This window comes from Phragmites australis, chromosome 15 (assembly GCF_958298935.1).
Source record: "Phragmites australis chromosome 15, lpPhrAust1.1, whole genome shotgun sequence".
NCBI lineage: Eukaryota > Viridiplantae > Streptophyta > Magnoliopsida > Poales > Poaceae > Phragmites > Phragmites australis.
The window spans coordinates 23380517-23402536 of NC_084935.1; the positions used below are offsets into that span (position 1 = coordinate 23380517).

At 46.3% G+C, this 22020-nt stretch overlaps 1 protein-coding gene and 1 pseudogene across 1 annotated transcript; both read left to right on the plus strand.

Annotated features, from left to right (window-relative positions):
* The first annotated feature begins 11000 nt into the window (after nt 1-11000).
* On the plus strand, nt 11001-12342 carry LOC133893457 (uncharacterized). Its single transcript, XM_062334482.1, has one exon. It carries the CDS (start codon nt 11047-11049, stop codon nt 11584-11586), a length of 540 nt encoding a protein of 179 aa, XP_062190466.1. The 5' UTR covers nt 11001-11046; the 3' UTR covers nt 11587-12342.
* Nucleotides 12343-12472: 130 nt separating this feature from the next.
* On the plus strand, nt 12473-13185 carry LOC133892222 (uncharacterized; annotated as a pseudogene).
* Nucleotides 13186-22020: the final 8835 nt, after the last annotated feature.

Consider the following 22020-nt stretch of genomic DNA (forward strand, 5'->3'; position numbering starts at 1 on the left):
GGATAGTGTTAACTCTTAGAGAAGCAATTATACTATAGATTGATAAGACTTAAAATATTACGAGAGATAAAGGAGAAGAGAATTTAGAACTATATAAATTTATCTTCTTTATTGCAATGATACATGTCTGTCTCTTTACAGAGAGAGGGAAACTTACAATCCTAAAGCACTCCAAATCCTAATTTACCAAACGTATCTCCTATTAAATTAGAAACCAAATTAAATTTATCTCCTAACCAAATCAAATCCAACTCCTACTAAACTTATCTCCTAAAAATTAAATAGCAAGCCTTGATCTCCTACTTGAAGGGAGAAAATAGATCAGTCGGAGAATAATGGTTGACGATCGTTATCAAAGGTCCCTCCGGAGCCTTCGGCCTCTGGATTCTCGGTAGGAGGCTTAGCCCTCAGAAGCTACAGACCCCTTCGGACCACATCTCCGGCACGTACGTGGCCTTCCGAAGACTCAGAGCTACAACAAGTCTCTCCAAAGTATTTGGCCTTCGGACTCTCAGCGGGAGGCTTGGCCCTCAGAGGTTGCAGACCCCTTCGAACAACCTCTCCGGTGCCCATGTGGCCTTCCGAAGCCTAAAGATGCAGTCAGCCTCCGGAGATAAAATCAGAAGAAAAGGACACCCCCTATAGCCAACCCGACGCAAGGCGACGAGCGATTAATGCCAGTACAAGTGGTGCTTATCTTGACTCCTCAGCGCAATGAAAATCATCTTGACACCCCTAGCAGTACGACGCTGGGCCGCAATTGGCAACCGGCTAACCCCTCAAGGGGCAGGTACCACAATACTCACTATGGTAGATATTTATCCTCTATGAAGGGTAAAAAGTAGTTATCCGGGATAAGGCCCAATAATTCGGTTAGATCCTAGATATTTGTACATCGTGATAACTTGCACACTAAGGTATGTACCACCCTATTAATAGGGGGTCGTGGTCATCTGCAAAAGAGAGGTCAGAAGGAGCACGCTCAACATAGCACGGAGGAGCACAATCACAAAGTCTTCCTATGATATTCCCCCTAGCCTGATCCATATTTTTACTATCAATACATTTGTCGTGTTCCTTCATCTCAAACTTTGCCTCCAAGGTTGAGTCTTCTCCTTAGAAGAAACTCTCGCCGTACTTGCTAGGGCAAGACAAACTCTTGCTCCAACACTACCTATAACATCTTCTGAACTATGCTTCCTGATGTCAATAATAATTCCTTCACATAACATGTGCCTCCTTATGTGAACAATAATTCCAGAGTCATCAGCCATGAGCTTCGCCATCGACGCCCGCAGTTTCCGCCAAAAAATTCCTCAGGGACGAGGAATGGCCTTGGGGCATTCTTGTTTCAAGCCTAGGCTGGAGTTGGTTTTCCTCTACATCCTCTCACCCCTCCAAACGTCGAGGGCAGAGAATGAGGGGGTACTGTTGGGAGAAAATATACCAGCCTGAGAATAAGGGTTGATGATCGCTATTAAAGGTCCCTCCAGAGCCTTCGGCCTCCGGACTCTCAGTAGGAGGCTTGGTCCTCAGAAGATGCGGATCCCTTCAGACCACCTCTCCGGCACGTATGTGGCCTTCCAAAGACTCGGAGCTACAGCAGGTCTCTCCAGAGCCTTCGACCTTCGAACTCTCAGCAGGAGGCTTGAACCTCAGAGGCTGCGGACCCCTTCGGACCACCTCTTCGGTGCCCATACGACCTTTCAAAGCCTAAAGATGCAGCCAGCCTCCGGAGATAATATCAGAACAAAAGGACACCCCCCTACAGCCAACACGACGCAAGGCGACGGTTGATTAATGCCAGTGCAAGTGGTGCTTATCCTGACACCCCAGCATAATGAAAGTCGTCCTGACACCCCCGGCAGTGCGGCACTGGGTGGCAATTGGCAACCAACTCACCCCTCAGGGGGCAGGTACCACAATAGTTACTATGGTAGATATTTATCCTCTATGCATGGTAAAAAGTAGTTATCCGAGATAAGGTTCAGTAATTCAGTCAGGTCCTAGATATTTGTACATCATGATAACTTGCACACTAAGCTACGTATCACCCTATAAATAGGGGGTAGTGGTCATCTAAAAAAGAGTGGTCAGAAGGAGCACGCTCAACATAGCATGGATGAGCACAATCACAAAGTCTTCCTATGATATTCCCCCTAGCTTGGTCTATATTTTTACTATCAATACATTTGTGGTGTTCCTTCCTCTCAAACTTCGTCTCCAAGCTTGAGTCTCCTCCTTAGAACAAACTCTCGCCATACTTCCTAGGGCAAGATGAACTCTGCTCCAACAGTGGTGCCGTCCGTGGGGATGCAGATACAAGAAGCCATGAGAGGAAGGAGGCTAAGAAGACATCAAAAAAGGAAAAACATGTCCTCGGGTCTGTAGGCCGAAACTACGCCTCCTCAAGGCTCCAGGCGGAGCGTGTACAGAGACTACCGGAGCCTCCCTCCACCCTTCGGCAGTCATTAGCATCTTATGAGTGAAGAAACCTTAATTGCATCGGCCCGAGCGCGCGCGCGAACGGTAGCCATGACATGCTGTGAGCCACTCCTGAGGCCATCTGAAGGCTAAACCATGTGAGAGCAAAGGCAAACGTAAAATCCATATGAACCTCCATGCACAAGGTAAGTGCATGCACCTGTATATTGTGCAGCAGTTGGAAATACCTTTATTTATTACTAGTGTTAGCTGGATTAGTCAAGAGGTAGGGCCCCACCTGGCACACCCACTGTCCATGGCAGGCATGCACTGCAGGGCTTGACTAAAAGCCCTCACGTTCGCACCATGACCCTGTGATATTTATGTTCGTGGTGTAAAAAATAGTAATCTATTTACTGCTATCCTCGTATGGTGGCCTCTATAGTCTAAAGCAGAGGGTGCACGTGGATAGTGCCAAAGGGTAGCTCTTGATTTATACGGTATCTGCATATCCTTGCTCTGGCAAGCTTATCTTGTTATCGGTGGTAGGTGCATTAAAATATGGCAGCCCAGTGTGCTTGCGTTCCACTTGCGCATGGTATTTTAACACACGCCTAATGGTAGGAGTAACTCAACTTTAGTACGCACTCCTCTCTGTACTAGCTACCTACTGGCCATTCCTAGAAAGAGTAAAATATCTCAAGATAAGTGGCTTGCAGGCCACTCCTTTTTTAGGAGGCAGTACGCGTAAGGATTTTTACTGTAACACATGCATAAGTTTTACCAGGGAAACCACGTGTCACATTTTGGGCTAATAAGGTTGTCGTGGCCATGGTTTCCTTGCCATAACTACTCTGACACATGCATGTGACCAGCATGGACTTGTGCTCAAGTTGGAGCAGCATCTCATGACGTGCGTGTCTACTCCATGGCTGCTAGAAGCAGCTTGGCCGTATTTAGGCAGGAATAAAAGTCAATACTAGTATATCTCTACTATTTCTACTACTAACCTTGTACACAGCTACCCCCGATGGAGTATTCTAGCCAAACCCAGTCCGGCATGGCATGTTCCAGCCTCCGAAGCCTTCGGGCCTGCCTGCTCTAGTCTCCTGAGCCTCCGGCTATGACTGCCTGGGCCTCCGAAGCCTTCAAGCTTGCCTGCTCTAGTCTCCGGGCCTCCAAAGCCTTCGGGCTGGCCTGCGCTGGTCCTAAAGCTCCCAGCCGCGACTGTCCAAACCTCTGCTCTCCGACCTCCACCAGAGCCTCTACATCATGGCTGGGACCATCCAAGACGTCGCCGGAGTCCATCTCCTCCCGAGCCAGAGCACCTCTATCGCCGGAGTCCCATCGGTCCACTACCAAAGTACACCCATGCCGGAGCCGATCTACAACAAAGACATCCATGCCAAAGACCTTCACTCCCGAAGCACCACCAGGCGGCGAACTCCACTGTCAGAGCCTACATCTACTGCTGGACCCCATCCAGCTACCGAAGTCCTTCACACCGTGGTCGGAGCCATCTGTCCAACTATCGGAGCCACGACTGATGGCCCTCTCCGCAGTCCGGAGACCCCGTGAAGCACCACCTTGGTGGTCCAAACTCCGCGCCACGCTCCATGTCGGAGAGGCCGGCCGCCCTTCTCCTTGCCGGGAGACTCTTCCCAAGCACCATTAGAGGCACCTCCGATCCGGACCAGCACCACCTTCGCTATGTGTGGCCGGAGCCCCTCGGCTCACCTCACCTGAGGATTTGCCGTGTCTCTCCGCCGTTGGCCTTGGGGGCGCTACCGCACTCCAGCACGCCTAGCCGAAGGACTCGCCATGTTCTGCCACCTGCTCCAAAGGCACCACCATGCTCCACCGCCTGCTCTGCGCTACTGGCTGCCCTCACCGGGGGTCCTCTTCGGTTCCGCACTATGCTGGAGAACCACCCTCCGACCACCTCTACCTGACCGCGTGACCTTCCCCAAACACAGTCGCTGGGCGCTCTAGCCGAGTACCTGCACCGGTGCAACGTCTCAGAGACTCCAGACACCGTCGCTGCCTTCCTTTGTCATCTTTCCTCGCTCGTCAGCTACGAGAACCTCCAACTAGATGAGTTTGCACGCACCACCCATGGCGACACGTTAGAAGACAGGGCAAAACCAGAGGTCCCTTTGGTCCACTGCACGCTCAGGCTACGCCCGCGCCGGAGGCTACCTCAGCTTCAACTACTCACCACCAAGGCTGCACACCAGCTCACCTCTAAGCCTGCCTCTAGAGCAACTCCGTGGCACAAGGCCACCCTTTGCCGCCACGTACTCCACCTACTCACCTCTAGGTTGTGAACCAGAGGCCTGCCTCTGGAGGCTCCTCCGACTCCGCTGCCGTAGCCCCCCATAGCTGACGCACCTCCAGGCGTGTTTAGGCCTTTGGGGCAGCGCAATACTACTATGGTGACCTGTACGGGAGTCAACGGCACCACACGCACAGAATCCTCGATATCTTCCAGCTCGTTGGCAAGACGTTCGCGCTCACCACGTACCCCACCGACCTTCGCATGACAGGGACCCTGCCATGCACCTCGCCAAAAATCCATCCATGCTTTCTCCTGGGACTAGACAAGGCCACAATGTACGCAAGAGGTGGGACATAGTAGCGGCTAGTTATGGCCCAAGCAAAAGCTCTGGAGGCCTCCAAAGGCATGCAGGCGAAGGCCAAAACCTGCGGCCATGGGCACGCGAATGTGTTTCCACCTTCCATGAAGGATGAGCTCCTCCGAAGGCCAGGATATGCATCGGAGCCCACCTCCACGCCCACATCAGCGTCAAGGGCTAGCCTCCAGCCACCATCCACTTCAGAGGCATACCCCAGCCGCTCCCGCACTGGCAGCCGGGCTCCGCTCCCACCTCATGTCGGAGGCCAGGGCCGGCCGGCCAGGAGATCGTTCGTACATTGAGGAATGCATCTCCATGCGTGCCCTGCCACTGCCTACCAGCGGCCACCCAAGGACGTATGATTACCGGTGGCTAGGCATGCATGCATGCAACCATGCACATTCTGTGGCACGCTGCTGCTACATGCATGCATACAAGATCGCACACATCGACCCTTGCATGCGCATACGCGTACGCCTATGCTCTGGTCCACCGCACCTGCATCCTCGTAGGAGGCCGCATCAGAGGTGAGACTCCGTCCCAACTCTACTTCAGGGGTCACCCTCGGTGAGCTCGGTGCCAGAAGGAAGTGTCTGGAAAAACCTCCACAAACGGAGATGTTTTGAAAACCTCCGCAAAATGGAGACGTAAAAACCTCCTCACCAATGGCGCAGCCTCAGTGGTGGAGAGGTCTTAAAAACCTATCGTACAGTACCTCTGGCATCTTGAAGGCAGTACCTTCATGCCAGAGAAGTAATTTCGTCCGCCATCTTTACGGTCTAGCTAACCTATATGGCAGATAGGCAAAGTCCGCTCTAGCATAGTGAGGACGTAAGCCTCCGTGCAAGACAGGCATATTCCGTCCGCCATCTTTAAGGTCTAGCTAACCTACATGAAGGATAGGCCAAGATTGGTCCGGCATAGTGAGGGCGTAAGCCTCCGTGCTAGACAGACATATTCCGTCCGCCATCTTTAAGGTCTAGCTAACCTAAGTGGCAGATAGGACTGCTCTAACATAGTGATGGGGTAAGCCTCCATGCTACACAGGCATATTCCGTCCACCACCTTTAAGGTCTAGCTAACCTATGTGGCGGATAGGCAAAGTCCGCTCCGGCATAGTGATGGCGTAAGCCTTCGTGCTAGACAAGCATTTTCCGTCCGTCATGTTTAAGGCCTAGCATGCCTCCATGACAGAAGGGTAAAGAAATCCTTAGGCATCTTAAAGGCAATAGCCTCCACGCCAAAGAGGTATGACACTCTACGCATAAAATGTGTGGGGGACTCTATGCATAAAAATGTGTGGCCCACTCTACGCACAAAAAATGTGTGGGCCACTTATTCATACATATGCACACATCATACATACATCATACATACATACATCATACATACATACATTCATACATCATACATACATACACTCATACATCATACGTATCTACATACCTACGTATATATACATATGCTTACAGGTGGTACAACCGTCTTAGAAGCTTCCCTACCTTGGTTAAGGTCATGACAATAGTGCTAATAGAATGCACCCTCCACCCGCTTGTGGCTAAAAGGCGCGATGGGGGCTGGGAAGTCAGGGAACCAAAAGGCTCGGTTGATCCTGCACAGGTTGCAGAATTTTGCTATTCCCTGTCAAAGCACATTATGTTCAAAAGTAAAACCCTCCGGCATCTTGAAGGAAAAGCCTCCGTGCCAGAGGGGTAGAAAACCCTCCAGCATCTAGAAGGCAAAGCCTCCATGACAGAGAGGTAATTATCCTCCAGACAATTACAGGCACAATGCAGGAGTGAAAATCCCAACAAACATGAGTGGGACTCGGAGTACGCAGGCTCCGGGCGATCCACCTTCATCACGCCCTCAGCATTATTGACAACTCCACTTCCGGCATCTACCGCTGAGGGGGAAATGAGCTGCCTCCTGTAGCCTCGTCATCGGCTCCGAACGGGTTGCCTCCTTTACGCCCCTTAGCTTCGCCGATGACTCCACAACTGGATCTACCGCTGAGGGGGTAACGGGCTGCCTCCCACAACACCGTTGTTGACTCCGTCTCTGGCTTCCACTGCTGGAGGCTCTGGATGGCTTCGCCTTCGTTACGCCCCTTTGCTTCACCGATGACTCCACTTCCAGCATCTACAGCTGAGGGGGTAACGGGATGCCTTCCACGGCTCCATCGTCGACTCCATCTCTGGCTCACAATGCCAGGCTCCGGATAGTCCAGCCACCGATGAGCCCCGCCGCGCTTAACGCTGAGGGGGTGGCATCCTGCTCTCCTCAGCCTCCCCATCGACTTCGACTCTAGCTTCCATCGTCGGGGGCTCCAGACGGATTCGCCTCCGTCACGCCCTCAGCTTGCCGATGACTCCACTTCCGGCATCTACCGCTTAGGGGAAATGGCTCCCTCCCGTAGCCTCATCATCGGCTCCGAACGGGTTGCCTCCTTCACGCTCCTTAGCTTCGCCGTTGACTCCGCTTCCGGCATCTACCGCTGAGGGGGTAACAGGCTGCCTCCCGCAGCCTCGTCATCGGTTCTAAACAGGTTGCCTCCTTTACGCCCCTCAGCTTCACAGATGACTCCACTTTCGGCATCTATCACTGAGAGGGTAACGGGCTTCCTCTTGTAGTCTCGTCATCGGCTCCACCTCCATTATGCCCCTCAGCTTCGCCGATGACTTCACTTTCGCATCTATTGTTGAGGGGGTAACAGGCTGCCTCCTACATCCTCGTCGTCGACTTCGCCGCCTCGGCCGCGTCATTGACCCCATCGTTGACTTCGACACCAGCTGCATCTCCGACCTCAGCATAACCCAGGGCGTGCTGCCACCACCAATGTGTCATCAGCCTTGAGCTTCGCCATCGATGCCAACAGTTTCTGCCAAAAAACTCCTTAGGGACTGGGAATGGCCTTCGGGCATTCCTGTTACAAGCCCAGGCTAGAGTTGGTTTTCCTCTACATCCTCTCACCCCTTCAAACATCGAGGCTAAAGAATGAGGGGGTATTGTTGGGGGAAAATAGACCAGCCTGAGAATAATAGTTGACGATCGCTATCAAAGGTCCCTCTGGAGCCTTCGGCCTTCGGACCCTCAGCAGGAGGCCTGGCCCTCAGAAGCTGCGGACCCCTTCGGACCACCTCTCCAGCACGTACGTGGCGGCCTTCTGAAGACTCGAAGCTACAACAAGTCTCTCTAAAGCCTTCAGCCTTCGGACTCTTAGCAGGAGGCTTGGCCCTCAAAGGCTGCGGACCCCTTAGGACCACGTGTTCGGTGCCCATGCGGCCTTCCGAAGCCTAAAGATGCAGCTGGCCTCCGGAGATAATATCAGAAAAAAGGAACACCCCCTACAGCCAACCCGATGCAAGGCGATAGCCGATTAATGCCAGTGCAAGTGGTGCTTATCCGGACACCCCAGCGCAATGAAAGTCGTCCTGACACCCCCGGCAGTACGGTGCTGGGCCGCAATTGGCAACCGACTCATCCCTCAGGGGGCAGGTACCATAATAGTTACTATGGTAGATATTAATTCTTTATATAGGGTAAAAAGTAGTTATCCGGGATAAGGCTCAGTAATTCGGTTAGGTCCTAGATATTTATACATTGTGATAACTTGCACACTAAGCTACGTACCATCCTATAAATAAGGGGTCGTGGTCATCTGGATAAGAGAGGTTAGGAGGAGCACGCTCAACATAGCATGGAGGAGCATAATCACAAAGTCTTCTTGTGATATTCCTCCTAGCCCGGTCCATATTTTTACTATCAATATATTTGTGATGTTCCTTTCTCTCAAACTTCGTCTCTAAGCTTGAGTCTCCTCCTTAGAAGAAACTCTCACCGTACTTGCTAAGGTAAGATGAACTCTTGCTCTAACACTACCTGTAACATCTTCTGAACTGTGCCTCCTGATGTCAATAATAATTCCTGCACATAACATGTGCCTCCTCGCTGTGCCTCCTGATGTGAACAATAATTCCTGCACATAACATGTGCCTCCTAGAATTCTTATATTCTAAGATAATATACTTAAAATTGGTTGAATGTACCATTTGTGCTGAAAATGAAACTATCTCACACCTGTTTGCATCGTTGCCAAGAACGACTGAGAGTAGAGTATTGCATGCTAAGCTGATAGATTGTAGAGTAGACTCTGATCATGAAAATATAGTGAGAATGCAGGTAAGTAATTAAAAACATATATATCTGTGCTAGTACAATTTGTGCTGCTGTGCATTGGGGATTTTGGAAGTGTACGTATAATATGATTCTACAGTCTGAAGGTGTGGACAAGTTTGAGTTGGGTCGCTCACAGAAAAAAAAGTATCACATGGTTGTATAGGTGGATTATTGCTCCATTAAAGAGTTGGTGCCCAATTTACCCGTATACTATGTTGCCACAGATGCATCATTTTCATCGAATGCCTGAAGGGCTCCTTTGGGTGCCCCAAACCCCATCGGGATCCCGGTCCAATCCCTGGGGGCAATTCGGCCCGTGATTTTAGTCCCCTGTCAAACCTTGGAGGCCTTTTGGATGTCGAGCAGGCCGAAATTTCCACGGGCCATTCCAGCCCAATACACGTCGATCCACGGGGAGAGAAAAATACATCTCCCGACTTGTGACTTCCTCTCCCCGTCGCCCCTCTGTTCGCTTGACTCGATGACCACCAGGTGCTAGGGTTTCGGGCGACGGTGGCCGTGTCCTCCACTGCCGGCGCACCCGAGTCACCCCCCCTCCGCCGCAGACGCCCCTCACCTCCCCACGCCGGCGGCAAACCAGACGGTCCCCAAGATCTCCACTCCGCCGGACCTCCCACGCCCCTCACCTCCCCACGCCGGCGGCGAACCGGACTACCCCCAAGGTCTCCTCTGCACCGGACCTCCCCACGCCCGTGCCTCCCCACGCCGACCTCGCCTCCACGTCGACCTCGCGGGTGAGAGCCAAGGTGAGCGCCCCTTTGCACCGGTTCTCTCGTTTCAATTTTGATTCCTCCGAATCCATCCACCACCCCAAGATTTTGTTCGTTCGTGGTCTTCTTTTGCCCTAGGCGTAGCATTTTTTTGAGATAATCTCCTGCAGTGTCTGGAGTTCTTCATAGGCGCATGTCTGCAGCGAACTTAGCATATAATATTGTAGCCTGGATGTAGCCTGGATGTAGCTTGCAGTGAAGTTGGTTGGGGTTTGTGACAAAATATTTTGGAGAATAAGCTTAGTCCCATTATGGAGGTATTTACCACTAATTTGACCCAATTTCAAAGTTTGAAAAATATGGTCATTTGAAAAACAGGATGATTATTAGTCCAATTCACAGTTATGATCTTCATTATTAGTCCAATTCACTTTTATGACCTTCATTATTAGTCCAATTCACTGTTATGATCTTCATTATTACTCCAATTCACTGTTATGATCTTCATTGTTAGTCCAATTCACAGTTAGAGTGCCATATACTACTCATATTGGTGGAGAGTAGTATATATCAAATCTAACCGTTTTTTTTTACAACCGGATGTCATTGTCATTCATTACTTCCCTTATTGATATGTAAACTTAAAGCTGTTGTAGATTGCAAGTGAAGTGATATTTCAGATTTACATGCTGTAGAACTGGCCTTACTCTGCAGATAATTACATTTGCATTGTTCTTATTCCTTTGGTTGCTTGTGCTGAATTGTTGACGGCACCGTTAAATTTCTGGTCTCCTTTGCACAAAGCTCTAGCTTTTAGGATGCTTGGCCTGTTTTAGGTCGCAGTATGGTTATGCCAGCATTTTCTTACCTCATTGTCGACTGTGAAGCAAGTAGCACTCCAGTTCTTCTATAAAAAAGCTACTTTTCCAGATTATATGCTAAGTTCGCTGGTCTTTACACGCAGTTTCATGTCATTTTACATGCAGTTTCATGTAAATATCATTTTATTATCTAAGTCTTATCTGGACCAACAAATAATTGATAATATATCTAAGTTTTATCCTATCTGTTAGATAATGGGCTCTAGGAATGAGATTATGGAATATAAGAAGGAGAGAATTGGGAAATTCATGCAGATGGAAGAAGAGGATGACGAACTGTTTTTTGTAATTGTTCCTGCCATACTTCAAGGTCTAAATGATGAAAAAAGGCCAGTACATACTTCACAATATACTGGTGCTAAAAAGATGAAAGAAATTCTTGAGGGGCATGAGAGTTGGTGTAGGTCAGAGTTCCGCATGGAGCAAGAGATATTTAAGGCTACATCAAATTATCTTAGGCGGGAGGGTCTACTTCGTGACACACGCGGTGTTAGAGTTGAGGAACAATTGGGAATGTTTATGTTCATGATCTCGCACAATGCTAGCAATGAAAGGATGCAAAAGGCATTTCAACATAGTGGTGAAACGATCCACAGGCACATAAAGGCATTTTTTGATATAATTCCTACTCTCACCCACAAATTCCTGAAGCTTCCTAGTTCCAACCAAACTCACCCCAAGATTGCATCGGACTCTCGATTTTGGCCATTCTTTAAGGTGAGCCATATACATTAGATCCATCAATTTCCCCAACCTTTTCTTTGTCTTAAGTTTGTATTGTTTATGCAGAATTGCATTGGTGCCATCGACGGCACGCATGTCCCAATCACTATTGCAGAAGATAAAGCCCCCCGTATAGGAATAGGAAAGGCACACTATCGCAGAATGTGATGGTAGTGTGCGACTTGAATTTAAACTTCACATTTATCTCATGCGGGTGGGAAGGGTCTGCATCAGATGCTGGAGTCCTTAGGTCAGCTATTACAAAGGGGTTTCACGTGCCAAAGGGCAAATTCTATCTTGTAGATGGTGGGTATGCAAACACACCATCATTCCTCGTGCCTTATCGTGGAGTTCGGTACCACCTCAGTGAGTTTAGAAGGCGGCGCTCATCTCGAAGAAGGGAATATGCAGATCACAAGGAGCTATTCAACCACCGCCATGCAATTCTCAGAAACCATATTGAGAGGGCTATTGGGGTTCTAAAGAAGCGGTTTCAAATTCTGAAAGTGGGTACACATCATCCCATAGAATCTCAGATAAAGATTCCAGCTGCAGCTGCAGTATTTCATAACATAATTAGAGGCCTAAATGGAGATGAGGATTGGTTGGATCACCAACCTACTTATATCCCACAAATTGATTATGTTGATCTGCCAGAGGGAGATGACAACTATCAAAATGATGTGGAGTCAGTGAGCTTACAAATTGATGATGGGACTGTTCTTCGAGATCAAATTGCTATGCAGATGTGGGACCAATACAATCAAAACCGGGTATGACAAGCAATATTAGTATGCATAAGAAACTTGTTTGTTGTAGAAGTTGTATTAATTAAAGCTAATGGATGTAATTTACTGCTTTATCTAATAATTACTTTCATGCACTGCTGTAGAAGTTGTATTAGTTATGTATTTCTAGTTCTGGTACATGCTTCATTCTTATACAATTAGTTCATTTTAATGTTTTTCTTAAGTATAGCCATGTCTAAAGAAGGGTCAAGAGCTTCCTGGAACTTCACTTATGAGAAAGGGCTTGCTGATCTACTCCATGAGCACAATCATGAAAAGTTCAGGGGCCAAAATGGTTGGGTAACAGAAGGTTGGAGAAGCATTGTCAAGAAGTTCAACGAAAAGTTCCATCAGCTGGGTTTACAAAAAGCCAGATACAAGAAAAGGAGAACGAACTCAAAGGAAGCTACAAGGCAATTCGTGATGCGCGGAAGCAAAGTGGTACAGGTTGGAATGCTTCTATGTGCATGATCAATGCTGAACCATACATCTGGGATAAACTTATTGTTGTAAGACCATCCCCTTTGCCTCTGTTAATAGTATTATTGCTGGTTTGATTTGATCTTACTAACAATTTTCTTTTTGCATTCAATAGGACTTTCCAAAGGTGAGGAAATTTCGTACAAAACCCTTCCCTTTGTATGAAAGCTTGGCACAATTGTATGAAGGTAATTTATCCTCTCTGCTGGTCTGTGTTTTTTGCTTTGTACTGAAGTACATTCCCTTCCCTTTGTATGAAAGCTGCCTTTTCTCTGTTTCTTGTTTCTACATCAAGTTTGAGGAGAGTAGTTGTTCACTGGGCAACACAAAACGAGCACTCTAGTAGGATTTCCAAGGAAAATTTCATTAGATTTGGAGGTATGACATATATAATGCGCAATATTTCTTTTTCGTACAATAGCATTTGGGATTTATGCTGGAAGTTAGCAAGGTACATTCAAGTAGATACAGCTGAAGTACATATAAAATCACCTGATTTAGATCATCTGTTCAGATCCTAATTGCAGAAGAGCAAGGTTCAGATATAGTTTTATGTTTTCCCCATGGGAAAAAAATAAAGGAGTTTTACTCTTGGAAAAACGTGCTGTTCTCCATGACATGTTCACGCTTCTGCTAGGGTGGTTTTAGACTGAAATAAACCGTTCAATATTTTCGTCAACAGACTATTATGTCAAATTAGTATTTTCTAGGGGTAATTATATTGTCTCCGAAAAAGAACTGATTACCACTCAGCTGAATCAAGTTGGTTTCAGTATTGTCGTAGTTTAATGCTTAACTATTGTTGTTATTGACTTTTCAAACCTGTCAGCTCTTGAGAACTACTCAGGCAACCCTTTCCTGCCTTCAGAGTTCAGACTCAAATCTCTTTCAGACGATCTTTTCAGTGCTATTCTGAAAATATCTAATATTGACTGTTATTTAGTGGCATATAAGTAATGTTCTCTAATGTTGTATCTCAGTTAATTTAGGTGTATTTATCCACTATGAAACAAGGAGCATTGCTACAGGTGATCTAAATTTCACATCAACTGAGCCAACTGGGCAGCAGCCGCCGCCACCAACAGAACATGTCAACCTAGATGATCCTAATGTTGGCTTGAACCCTTTCTTTGCAAATCTGGATGTGCAAAGGGCATCAAGTGATACCATGGATGATGAAGTAGAAAATACCACTTCATCTTGTTCTGGACAGAAAGGAGATGACCATGGAAAAAAGAGAAAGCAAAGTCAAGTTGCCGGTGTTCTACAAGACTATGTCAACTTTATGAAGAAGCAAACTAAAAAATTTATGGATGAACTTAATGAAACAACAAAGCCGAAAGATGACTATTCCATCAAGAATTGTCTTGCTCTTCTAGAATCAATTGAAGAACTTTCAGATGAGGAAAAGGCAATGGCAACAAGTATCTTCAAGTGTGAGCTAAATAGAGAAATTTTCATCAATTTCAAGAACCCAAAAGTTCGTCTACTGTGGGTTAAAGGTGAAATTGCTCCCAAGGTATGCACTTTGCATTTTTTGTTTGCCTGATACCGGAACTAAACATCAATGCTATTGTTTTTTTGTTTGCCTGATACTGTAGCTTAACAACAATTTTGCTGCAGTTTTTTTTTGCACCATCATTCATTAATTTGCAAAGATATAGTTACATCATATCTTATTTTGCTGTATTTTCTAATGACTTGTCAATCTACTGCCCAGGGTTAAGCTTCTTCCTGCCACACCTACAGAAGATTTTCGTAATGCGAGGAAGGTGATGAGTAATGTTGGCCTGATCTTCCGATAGGTAGTGATAAGTCGGTGGGTGGAGAACTCGACGTTGATGATCCAAAGGCTTCGACCCGAACAGATCATCTCCCTTGCAATCACTACACCATAGCTCCGATGGTTATCAACCGTGTCGCGCGGTTGACCTCGCCAAGAAGGCTCAATCCCTGCAAGCATACCGAGAACACAAGCAAGAACGTAGAAGATGCAATCTGAAATATTGCGAATTGAATTCAAGCACTCGAAGTCGGGGTTCCACAAACACTTGCGGCGGCCTAGTCGGTCCGGAACAAGAGCGAAAATCTCACAACTGTGTGTAGATCAATGTCTAAGCAAAACCCAACCCTAATTAGGGTGGCGGCTACTGTATATAAAAGACTAGGGTCGGTCAAGGACCCCTGGACGCGTCCCTATTGGACTCCAACACGATACATGGCCCAACGGCCCAAAAGATGGTGGCACAGCACCCTGACAGATTCTGGACGTCCACTTGTTTTGACGATTCCTGTTGACTCAGAAAGAATTTGGACATGGGACCAGTACCGTTGGAAAGCTTATCTCCTTAGCTTTCCAACCATGTATAGAACGTCAAAAACGGAGTCTGTATGCGTCCTGGGCAATGATTTTAGTACGGACTGGTCCTGGACTCCGAAACGGACTCGAACTGGATTGGGCCTCCACCTTGGCTTGGGCGCCCTTGCTGTTCTTCTCCCATGTTCCTAAGTAACAATACATCACAATTATTCAGTAGCATCCCATCCTCATCAAAATATAAAAGAACACTAAGGAACGAGCTCACCTCATGATTTAGTTGACGTGCACGAGCTCGTGTCAATGGACCTATTGTTGGAGGAATACTCGGTGTGTGTGTATCCAAAAGAGTGATGTCCTCATCATCCTCCCCCTCTTGAATTGGAGTCGTCCTCGACGCAATGTCATCTTCTTCTCCCAAGTAAGACTTTAAATCTGAAATGTTAAATGTGGGACTAACCCCATAATCTACAGGCAACTCAAGCTTATATGCATTATCATTGATCTTTGCCACAATTTTAAAAGGACCATCAGCCCGAGGCAGCAATTTAGACTTTCTCAAATCAGGAAACCTATCTTTGCGCAAATGTAACCACACAAGATCACCAATGTCAAAAGTAATATGTTTCCGACCTTGGCTACCATAAGTTCTATACTTCTCATTCATCTTTTCAATATTTTTCTTAGTCAACTCATGCATTTTCAGAATCAAATCAGCACGTGTCTTAGCATCAAAATTCAATTTCTCGGATGTTGGTAAAGGAAGTAAATCAATAGGGGCACGGGGGTTAAAACCATACACTACCTGAAACGGACTTACCTTGGTGGTGGAGTGAACTGATCTGTTGTAAGCGAACTCAATATGGGGTAGACACTCTTCCCACATCCTCAAATTTTTCTTCAAAACAGCCCGCAACATGGTGGATAATGTGCGGTTCACAACCTCCGTTTGTCCATCGGTTTGAGGGTGACATGTCATCGAAAATAGCAGCTTTGTCCCAAGTTTATTCCAAAGTGTCCTCCAAAAGTGGCTCAAAAATTTTGCATCACGATCCGAAACAATGGTGTTAGGCACTCCATGCAAGCGAATGATTTTCCTGAAAAACAAATCAGCTATGTTTGTAGCATCATCGCTCTTGTGACAAGGTATAAAATGTGCCATTTTTGAAAAACGATCCACAACGACAAATATACTATCCCTCCCTCTCTTGGTCCTAGGCAATCCTAAAACAAAATCCATAGAAATATCCTCCCAAGGCACACTAGGAACAGGAAGAGGCATATAAAGTCCATGTGGGTTCAAGCGAGACTTAGCTTTATTGCAAGTAGTGCAGCGTGCCACGTAGCGCTCGACGTCGCGCCTCATCTTAGGCCAAAAGAAGTGAGTAGCCAGTACATCCTCGGTCTTCTTCACTCCAAAATGTCCCATCAAACCACCTCCATATGCTTCCTGCAAGAACAATAGGCGAATAGAGCTAGCTGGGATGCATAGCCTGTTAGCACGGTATAGTAATCCATCATTCAGCACATATTTATTCCAAGTTCTTCCTTCTTTACAATGTGCGAAAGCATCTTTAAAGTCCAAATCAGTAGCATATAATCCTTTAATTGTTTCTAAACCAAAAATCTTATGATCGAGTTGGGACAACATGGTATAACGTCTAGATAACGCATCTGCAATGATATTGTCTTTACCTTTCTTGTGTTTAATGATATAAGGAAAAGACTCTATAAATTCAACCCATTTAGCATGACGTTTGTTCAGTTTGGCTTGGCTTCTAATATGTTTCAAAGCTTCATGATCAGAATGAATAATAAACTCCTTAGGCCAAAGATAATGTTGCCATGTTTCTAAAACTCGCACTAAAGCATACAACTCCTTATCATAAGTCGAATAATTAAGAGATGGCCCATTCAATTTCTCACTAAAATAAGCAACGGGTTTACCTCCTTGTAGTAGCACTCCTCCAATTCCAATGCCGCTAGCATCACATTCTAACTCAAAAGTCTTACCAAAGTCCGGAAGTTGGAGTAGAGGTGCATGCGTAAGCTTATCTTTCAGCGTATTAAAAGCTTGTTCTTGTGCTGGCCCCCATTGGAACGGAACGCCCTTCTTTGTCAACTCATTGAGTGGGGCAGCAATGGTGCTGAAATCTCTCACAAAACGCCGATAGAACTCTTGAAGGCCATGAAAGCTTCTCACCGGTGTGATAGTCCCAGGGGTCGGCCAGCTCTTGATGGCTTCAATTTTAGTTTCATCCACTTCAATTCCCTGTGGAGTAACAACATAGCCAAGAAAAGCAACTCTATTCGTGCAAAAGGTGCACTTATCAAGGTTAGCAAACAAACGTGCCTCTCTCAAAGCAGTAAAAATAGAACGTAGATGATCAATGTGTTCTTCATGTGACTTGCTATAGATCAAAATATCATCAAAGTACACCACCACAAATCTTCCTATGAAAGCACGTAAAACCTCATTCATCAATCTCATGAAAGTGCTAGGTGCATTAGTTAAACCAAAAGGCATCACTAACCACTCATATAGACCGAACTTAGTTTTGAAAGCAGTTTTCCATTCATCTCCCAATTTCATTCTTATTTGGTGGTAACCACTATGCAAGTCAATCTTTGTGAAAATAATAGAACCACTCAACTCATCAAGCATGTCGTCGAGCCTAGGAATAGGGTGACGATACCTTATTGTGATATTATTAATGGCTCTACAATCAACACACATGTGCTATGTACCATCTTTCTTAGGAACCAAAAGAACAGGAACAGCACAAGGACTAAGGCTCTCTCATACGTACCCACGGTCCAAAAGGTCTTGGACTTGTCGCTGAATTTCCTTAGTCTCCTCCGGATTGGTCCTATATGCAGCGTGGTTTGGCAAAGTCGCTCCCGAGATCAAATCTATTTGGTGCTCTATCCCTCTCAATGGTGGTAACCCCGGGGGTATCTCAGCTGGAAAGACATCCTTATACTCCTGCAAAAGGTTAGTGACAGCAGCAGGCAAAGAGCTAGGTATATCATCAATTGAAAATAAAACCTCTTTGCATACGAAAGCATAGCACAAAGTATCATTATCTTGAATTTCAGCAAGGTCAGATTTAGTAGCAAGCATAACACCACCCTTTAACTTAATGCCTTCGGACCTAGGTGTGTTCTTCTCTTTCTTAGGTGGAAAAACAGATTGAGCTACTTGCTGATTTTCAGATTCCAAAACACGTTCTTTCTTTTCTTTTTCAGCTAAAGCTTTATCACATTGCACAATTTCAGCAGGTGTCAAAGGAAGCAAAGAGATTTTCTTTCCCTTGTGCACGAGAGAGTATTTATTACTTCTACCATGGTGTGTAGCATCGGTATCAAATTCCCAAGGACGGCCTAACAAAAGTGAACATGCTTGCATAGGCACTACATCAAAATCAGCATAATCATGGTAGGAACCAATAGAAAAATGTACTCTCGCAGATTGTATTACCTTAACCTTACCGCTATTATTGAACCACTGAATGTAATATGGATGAGGATGTGCACGTGTTGGCAAGGAAAGATTCTTCACAAGATCGGAGCTCAAGAGGTTGTTGCAACTCCCGCCATCAATTATGGTACGAACACGTGCATATTTGATAATGAGGAATGTCTGGAATAGATTATGGCGTTGTAGCTGCTCCGCTTGCCCCATTTGAGAACTCAAAACTCGCTTCACAATGAAGGTGCGTGCTGCATAACTCTCCGTGGCAGAGGTACCACTAATCTCCTCCCCCTCACTATCCATGTCATGATCGGCTGCAAGATTAGCTTCAAATGCATATTCTTCCTCGACATCACTATGACTAACATATCCACCATCTGCTATTGCGGAGTATGCTCGCTGGCTTGGGCAATCCTTCATGACGTGGCCAATACCTTGGCAGCGACGGCACACAATGCCCGTTGTATGACCCGTGGTAGCTGCACCTGAAGAAGAGCGTGGCATTGGATCCTGCGAAACAGTAGATTTACTCACCTCACGTGATGGTTGTGGTGCTCCTGCTGAACGCGCCCGAGTGTTGGAGGAGGGGGCAGCAGATCGTGTAGATGTAGAAGGGAATGTTGTTGCTTGTCCCGGTGGTACTCGTGAAGTAGATGTACTCCCAAAATTGTTCCGCAATTTCTGCACCTGTTGTCGACCCTGCAGTTCTTTTTCTGCCAAGATAGCAAAATGGAACAATCTATTGGTAGTATTGTAATCTTTGTAATCAACAAGGTCCTGAATTTCACGTCTCAACCCGGAGTAAAAACGAATCATGGTATCCTCATTATCCTCTTGTATACTACAACGAAGCATAGCAATTTGAAGCTCTTGATAGTAATCATGCACAGATTTAGAACCTTGATTTAAGCGCTGTAATTTCTTTTTCAATTCACGTGTATAATCAGGAGGAATAAATCTATTGCGCATGGCACGCTTTAGTCTAGGCCATGATTCAGGTTCTAAGCCACTAGAAACTAGACCATTCCACCAAATAATAGCATAATTCGTGAACTCACAAGTGGCTAGTCTAACTCTATGCATTTCAGGAACCATATGAGAACTATACTTTTGATCAACCGTCATTTCCCAATTCAAATAAGCATCAGCATCATATGCACCATCAAAAGGAGGCATTGAAAACTTAATCTTAGAATAAGGATCATCGCGACCGTTGAGATTAACATTATTACCTCCATTACCTTGATGACGTTGTTGTTGGCCACGACGTAATTGTTCAGCATGAGGACGTTGCTCAGCACGCGCATCTTGCCCAACAAAAACCTCACCATCTTCTTGGTCACCATCATTAGTACCATCATCATCATCATCATGTGAATGGTCATCATCCTGTGGTGGCTGTCGCAACTCAAGGTCGTTGACTCGCGTGACGAGGTTAGCAATGCTTGTTCTAATGTCTGTCAATAGCCTAGTATGCTCCTGCAAGGCTTTGTTGAGTTCTTCCTTGGATACACAATCCTTAAAATCCGACGGAGAGCCATCACCTGACATGGTTAGTAGAAAACAAAGGACAACAAATATTATCCCTATCAACTACTAGGTTGTGGAAGGTGGAATCACACACACTCAAGCGTCTTACTACGCTCTTACAAATGTTCTTACCAACGCAACAAGGAGGAACAACCGGTGACGAGTCTGGAAGCGTGGGATGATTGCAAGAGTGAACCTGTTCGGATCAAAGGAGGTGGAGCTTGGAAGGCACAATATGGTAGCAAGGGTTTGCAATAATTGTAATCAGAAGAGCAAAGCTAAATAAGTGTCCAAAGTATGAATCACAGTTGCTAGTCTATCATGTGTCCCTAGTCCTAGCACAACAGCTGAAACAAGGCTAAAAAGGATGATCAGAGAAAGACATAGCAAACAGCACAATTATTTGGGTGTTCTCTATGTGCTCCTCTTTTTTGTCTTTTAGCACTAGTAGGAATCACGAATTTTTTTTTTCGTATTTTTCTGATATTTTTTTTCTAAACTAGGAGCACACAACCAACAACCACAGAAATTTTCAGCTCAAACGGATGCAAGATGTGGCCTACAGAAAATCAAGCACGTTCTCTAAAAAGCATGCGGAAACTTCACGGCTCGAATACTCAATCTTCCAAGCCGAATTTCGGCGGAACCCGGCGAAGCTAGGGAGCAACGGATGCAACTTTTTCTGTAGATGTCCGTGAAATTTTTTTTTTGCCTGATTCGGAGTCCGTATGAGAAAGTTATGGCCGTTTTACTGAACCCCTATCGAGTTAGGGTTTTTTTTTCAAGCAACTCTTGCAGAAATTGACCTCTTTAAGGTATTGCAAGCAATAGGATTGTGATATGAACAAGGATGGTAGCAGTGGCAGGGCAATTGATACAAGACGGCTTGCGACCTATCTAGGGTTGGCGTGACGGAAAGTAACACAAGGCGGCTCGCGGTGGCAAATCGAGTAATGTGGTGGCTCGACTTGTTGGTGGGGATGGTGGCGATGGGATAGCAGCGTGATCAAAGCAGCACGAAGCGTTGACTAAAGACCAAGAACACGACTCTAAAACCAGCAACAAGACTCGACCACGGACACGAACTCAACAACGCGCAACTGAAAACAAAAATTGCAAAGGCACAAAGGGTTCTAGGGCAGCGGAAATTGACAGAATTTTTTTGGCTTTTTCTGGACTCTAAGTAATGAAAAACAGACTAATCTAAAGGGGAAGACGAAATTCCCTAACGGGCAACCTGAAAATCTGATACCAGTTGATGAGCAATGTTGGTCTGATCTTCCGATAGGTAGTGATAAGTCGGTGGGTGGAGAACTCGACGTTGATGATCCAAAGGCTTCGACCTGAACAGATCGTCTCCCTTGCAATCACTACACCACAGCTCCAATGGTTATCAACCGTGTCGCGCGGTTGACCTCGCCAAGAAGGCTCAATCCCTGCAAGCGTACCGAGAACACAAGCAAGAACGTAGAAGATGCAATCTGAAATATTGCGAATTGAATTCAAGCACTCGACGTCGGGGTTCCACAAACACTTGCGGCGGCCTAGTCGGTCCAGAACAAGAGCGAAAATCTCACAACTGTGTGTAGATCAATGTCTAAGCAAAACCCAACCCTAATTAGGGCGGCGGCTATTGTATATAAAAGACTAGGGTCGGCCAAGGACCCCTGGACGCGTCCCTATTGGACTCCAACACGATACATGGCCCAACGGCCCAAAAGATGGTGGCACAGCACCCTGATAGATTCTGAACGTCCACTTGTTTCGACGATTCCCGTTGACTCAGAAAGAATTTGGATATGGGACCAGTACCGTTGGAAAGCGTATCTCCTTAGCTTTCCAACCATGTATAGAAC

Excerpts from the sequence above, each read along its gene's own strand:
- LOC133893457 (XM_062334482.1), top strand. The coding sequence starts at position 11,047 with ATGGGCTCTAGGAATGAGATTATGGAATATAAGAAGGAGAGAATTGGG.